General features: G+C 35.0%; 1 protein-coding gene across 1 annotated transcript; it reads right to left on the bottom strand.

Annotated features, from left to right (window-relative positions):
* Positions 1–374: 374 nt before the first annotated feature.
* LOC108322851 (receptor-like protein 9DC3) lies at positions 375–3,970 on the bottom strand. The gene has a single exon (XM_052880405.1). It carries the CDS (start codon positions 3,927–3,929, stop codon positions 1,242–1,244), a length of 2,688 nt encoding a protein of 895 aa, XP_052736365.1. The 5' UTR covers positions 3,930–3,970; the 3' UTR covers positions 375–1,241.
* Positions 3,971–6,000: the final 2,030 nt, after the last annotated feature.

Genomic DNA, 6,000 nt, shown 5'->3' with positions numbered 1-6,000 from the left:
TCCATAAAAATTTGCATTCTAACCTTCCAGAATGCGTAATTTTCACCTGTGAATAGTGGTGGTCTATTGATAGAAGCACCCTCTGCAAAGGTTTGATGTGATCCCGCCATTTGAATGACTATCAAAGCAAGCTCTGATACCAATTGTCAGGAGCGGCTGCAGCGGAATGGTTAGCGTGGAATAACAAACCAAGAGGGTTTTTAATACTAACTTGTGCCTTTTAATTTCTACTCAGTTAAACTTACTTAGCAATTAATATTGACAAACAAAGAGAGTAAGGTTGAGAGAAATTTGCACAGATGATTTTATCCTGGTTCGGATCTTACCAATCCTACGTCCAGTCGCTTATCTCAAAACAAGATAAACAGTTTCACTAACACAAAACAATTACAAACTACAATCACAAAGATACAATTTGTAAAAGTTTAGAAACCACCTCTCTTGATGCCACAAGAGATGAGACAACACCTCCTTTGAATCTTCACAAAGGATGAAACACTTCCTCCGAATACTTCACGAAGGATGAACACCTCCTCCGAATACTTCACGAAGGATGAACTTCCTCTTCCAGACACCTCCTTAGACACACCAAGGATGAACCAGCTATTCCTCTATCACCGTAGCAGTATATCACCAACTCTACAGACAGAGTTTCCTTAGCTGAGCAAGAGCACACAATTCTCAAGAGTTTCTGAGTATTTGAGCACAAGGGAAGAGTTTCTCCAGTTCCTGGATCATGTTCTTGAGAGAAAATGAGAGTCTATTTATAGACTCATCCAAAGACTCTTCCATTTTTCGTTTTCAGCCTTTCACACTGTGTTAATCGATTAGCTACAGTGGTTAATCGATTAGCACTCCAACGGATAGTCCAACGGCTCTTAAAACGGCTAGTTTTTCAAACGGCTCCTGTGTTAATCGATTAACAGCCCTTGTTAATCGATTAACGTTAATCGATTAACACCCTCTGTTAATCGATTAACACTGCAATGCTGGGCTTCTTCACGGCGCACTGGAACAATCGATTAACACCCTCTGTTAATCGATTAGCACTGCACAGTTTTTGCTGTTTGGCTTATTTTTACATCACTTTTGAATGCATACATAAAACTACTAACTATCTAAGTCCTAGATACTAAACCATAATTATTACAAAAGCTTTCCATAGCAATACAAGTCTTCATAACATCTTGAATCTTGATTTCTCTTGACTTGATTTGGACATCATCAAAACTTCATCTTCATCATTTTGCTAACAAAGATGAAGATTGTTGTTTAGTGTTGTTGCATTTCTTTGACAATGGGAACCCACATAGTCCTGAGTTTCCAATGTAGGAGTTATTTTCAAAAGTGTTGAACTGTTTTCCTTCAGGTATTTCTCCAACAAGATGATTATAGGAAAGATTCAGGACTTCAAGAAAGTTCAAATTGGTTAATACAAAGGGTATCCTACCAATCAATATATTTGAGGAGAGATCCAATGATTCCAAATTTGTCAAATTTCCAATGGATTGGGGAATAGAACCACTGAGTCTATTATGGGAAAAGTTGAGTCCTCTAAGAGCATGAAGCTCTCCAATTTCATATGGAATCTCTCCTTCAAATTTGTTTCTGGATAAATCAATGTTTATAAAGTTTTTTGGAAATTTTTTGAATGTCATGTTTGTGGCTTTTGTTGTTACGGTTGCAAATTCAGTTACAGATCTACTGTAAGGTCGTATGCATAGCTCGCCCACTTCGTAACGAATAACATTCTTCATGGCTTGAAAATTTTGTATATAGGTTTTTGGTATTGAACCATTGAAGTAGTTTGATGAGATATCAAAAATTAGTAAACTTGAAAATCCATGTTTCATCTTTAAACTTGGAAGGGGACCGTACAATTTGTTGGCACGCAATACCAATATTGTCAACATTGGTAGAGTTTGAAGCCAGTCAGGAAATTTGTCCTCAATTTGATTGTTGGCAAGATTCAAGACCACCAATAGTGTGCAATTTGACAAAGATTTTGGCAAAATACCTTCTAATTGGTTGTCATTGAGATTCATAACGGTGAGAAAACTATTCATTGAGAAATTACTTGGTAATGTGCCATTTAGTTTGTTCCTTTGTAAATCCAAAATAGCAAGGGAAGACAAGTTTGCAAGGCATGGTGGAATGACACCTACCAACTTATTGTGAGACAAGACAAGACTCTCAAGTGAACTTACATTACAAATGGAGGAAGAGATGTCGCCAGTGAGTAAATTGAAGCTAAGATCAAGGAATTGAAGGTTGTAGTTCCTTGAGAATTGCTTCATTGGAGTCGTCAACAAGTTTTGGGATAGGTATAAATAACCTAATGAATCGATTTCATGTAACCACTTGGGAACTGTTCCATTCAATTTGTTGTTGGATAGATCAAGTTCTATCAACCTTGGGACTTTTCCTGCCAATTTTGGAAACTCAGTCAGACCTAAAGAAGATAAATACAATCTCTCTAACCTGGGGAAATTGTAATTGACGTTGTGAAAACCACTAAAGTTGTTTGATGATAAACATAATTGACCAAGATTTACAATAGTGAAGATTGATTGTGGAATATTGCCCTGTAGCTTGTTGTTGCACAAATACAGAAATTCAAAGGACTGTGACACCATAGCACTTATATGTCCTGTGAACTGATTATCTGATAGATCTAGCTCTAGCAAATATGGCAAAGATAAACACCAAACAGGAATTGTTTCATTTAGTAAGTTGTCATTCAAGTATAACCGAGTTAGGTTTGAAAGACTTATTATTTTGTTAGGCATAGGACCCTCCAATCTATTATGTGAAAGATCTAAGAAAACAAGATATTGAAGATTTAGAATTGACAATGGAATTTGACCACTCAATTTATTCATTGAAAGATCCAAGAAAACAAGCCATTGGAGATTTGAAAGTGTTGATGGTAGCTCTCCTTCTATATTGTTATCACTCAAATCTAGTTTTTCAAAACTGTTTGCCTGGGGAAAGACATTTGGGATTTGGCCACTGAATTGATTAAATTGAAGATCCAAAAGAGTTAGACTGGGAAAGATTAAGAGGGAGGAGGGAATTGAACCGTTGAGATAGATGTTATATGAGAGATCAAGGACAGTAAGATGCGTAAGGTTTGAGAAAGACGTAGGGATTGACCCCTCAAAGTCATTAGATGAAAGATCTAATATAGTGAGAGAAGCAGCACTACAACTCAAGCTGGGAAGATGATGGCGGCCATTGAGGCCGTAATTATCTGACAAGTCCAACTGTTGAAGTTTTGGTAAGCATAAGATGTCATTTTTAAAGCTTCCTCGAATATGAGTGGAACTGAGACTAAGACCGACCAAAGAGGTAGACAGGTTGAGCGGACTCATCAAACTTAAAGTCATGTCTACATCATCCAAAATAAGCTCCTTTAAAAATGTTGTGTTTTGGAGGAACTTCTTCCAATTGTTTTCTTTCCACCTTAACATAAAATTATGAGAGAGATCAAGTGATTCCAATTTGGAAAGTTGTGAGATTTGGGAAGGAATTTCACCTTTAAAACCACAAGAAGACAAATTGAGGTGTGTGAGACTCACAAATCCACCAAAAAGAGATGAAAGTTGAAAGTCGATATAATTGAAAGCAAGATTAAGTGATTGGAGATGAGAAAGATAGAAAAAGGTATTGTTTGGAAGGATTTCACCGTAAAGACCACTACATGAGACGTCGAGGCCTATGACACGACCAGAAATGGGATGACAAGTAACCCCAACCCATGAACAACATTGTGTTCCATTTTCCCAAGTTGCTATCTTTGGATCAACATTACCACAATTGAAATAATAGCTATCAGAAAAATTGAGAGAGGTTTTGAATTGGAGCAAGGCAATATTATCGTGAGGATGACATAAGGAATGGGAGAATGAGAAGTGAAAGAATAACATATGGAAACATAGAAGAAGCAACCACCCCACCCATGACTCCATATCTAACTCTGTTTAAGTGCAAGTGTTCGCTGGGATTTACTTTAAAGGAAAAATGTGCATATAGCTAAGTATCAAAGATGAAGATTTATAGCCAAATTAAAATAGGAGATGGGGTTCTTTGATTGTGACTTGTAAACAAAAAATGGCACAGCTTCTAATATTGAACCTGCATTGTCAATGGAATTGACTTGTTGGAGTCAATTTCGACAAAAATGGGGCCTATAGGTTTGATTTCCACAAATTTATTGTAGTCTCTATCTTATCCACAAAAATGAAATTGACTGAGGAGTCAATGCCCCAAAAAAATGGGACTTGCGTTTAATACTCCAACTACATCTCATTTATTATCCAAAAAATAAACCCACCACATTGTTTCACTCTTCATATATTTTATTCTTTCCTATAATCTTTACTTCAAAGGAAATGCTTTTCTTTTAATCTTTTCAGATACATTTTATATCTTTTCGTAGTGTTTTTATTTTTTCAATATTCTTTATTTATTTTTCATCTGTTAACCTATATATAATGATAACATTTTAAACAAAACTAAATATATTGATTTTATTATAATTATTTAAGAAATAAAAGTTGGTTATTAAACTTCTTGAACAAAATAAACTTAATTATAAATACTATGTACTAGCTAACAGTTTTGGGTTTTAAACCCGTATTATGTGTTTTCATTTTATAAAAAAAAAAGGTACACTGACAATTTTAAAAATTTTATTAATTATTATTGACTTAACTAAAATTTATTCGTTTATACGCTTCGGTTGCTATAAAATAGAAGCTTAAATTTTGAAGAAAAATTACAAGATTTTTTATTAATTCTGGAACACGATTTCCAAAATTTTCGGTAATAACATTTCCGGAATAAAATATTCCAAAATAGAATTTCTGAAATAATATTTTTAAAATAAAATTTTCGAAACGTGTGAAGTACATTCTGAAACACATATATAATACCTTCCGAAATTCATTTTTATACAATTATAAATGTGTTTCGAATAAAGTTTTTTCAGAACACGAGTTCTTTTGGCATTTTCTCTCTTCTTCCTCTCCGGTATTGGTTCGAAATTTGATGGGGGTGCAGTAAGCAATTTGCAAAACTAAGATGAAGGAATCTAAGTTTGTCTTGAGAATTGACGAATTGGTCTTTTCTTGTTAGTAAGCTTTGGGATAGGTTCAAAAAATACGAAGCCCATATTTCATGCAACCAATATCAAATTTCGAAGCTTGGAGAATAGTGAAAATTTGATGCTACCATTATTAAAGTTGTTTAGATGATCGACATAAATTAACTTAGGCTTAAGCTTACAATATAGTTTTTATATCTTTAAAAGACGAAAAGAGAAAAAATTATTTAAACTGTATTAAATCTTAATTTGGGAGTTGCTCCCTCCACCCCCACACATCTCTTCCTCCACCTCCCCTTTACCTTTTTGCCCCTTCCTCCACCTTTCCTTTACTATCTTGCCCCTCAGTAAAATTTTATTTTTAAAATTATTGTTTTTTAATTTTATTCATTTATAACATATTTCACTGATAACCTACGTAGTTCCTTGTATGAGTAAAATATTTTTCTGCAAAGCTTGGTGATCGTGAAAAGAATTATCAAGCAATCTTCCTCTTGTTCTCGGTGCAATACGTGGTGCAGTGCGTTTATGGTGTAGTGTCCTTGTCGTGGTTCTTCTCCAGGTACGTAGTCATAATCCTTCCTATAATTCTAAACCCTAAACCCTTCCCATATTTCCAATAATCCTTTGAATATCCAAGCCTATAATCCTTGCATGAGCCGCAAAACGTAGTAAAATAAAAACGAAACCTAAAAGGAACACTGCCTCTGGACGGATGACATCCGTTGAAGGATGTCATCCGTCCAGAGATAGTGTTCCTTTTAACTTTTGAGGATATAATTGTCATTTTAGAAGGATATAATTGGCATTTTAAAAATTTGGGGAGGTGGAGGAAGAGACGTGTAGGGGTGGAGGGAGCAACTCCCTCTTAATTTTTATACCACGAAAGACTA

This window comes from Vigna angularis, chromosome 7 (genome assembly GCF_016808095.1).
Source record: "Vigna angularis cultivar LongXiaoDou No.4 chromosome 7, ASM1680809v1, whole genome shotgun sequence".
NCBI classification, from domain to species: domain Eukaryota; kingdom Viridiplantae; phylum Streptophyta; class Magnoliopsida; order Fabales; family Fabaceae; genus Vigna; species Vigna angularis.
The sequence above is the reverse complement of the archived record's forward strand: the minus strand, read 5'-3'. Positions and strand labels throughout refer to the sequence as shown.

Bases quoted from the DNA above. Each gene is read 5' to 3' on its own strand.
- LOC108322851 (XM_052880405.1), bottom strand. From the start codon at position 3,929: ATGTTATTCTTTCACTTCTCATTCTCCCATTCCTTATGTCATCCTCAC.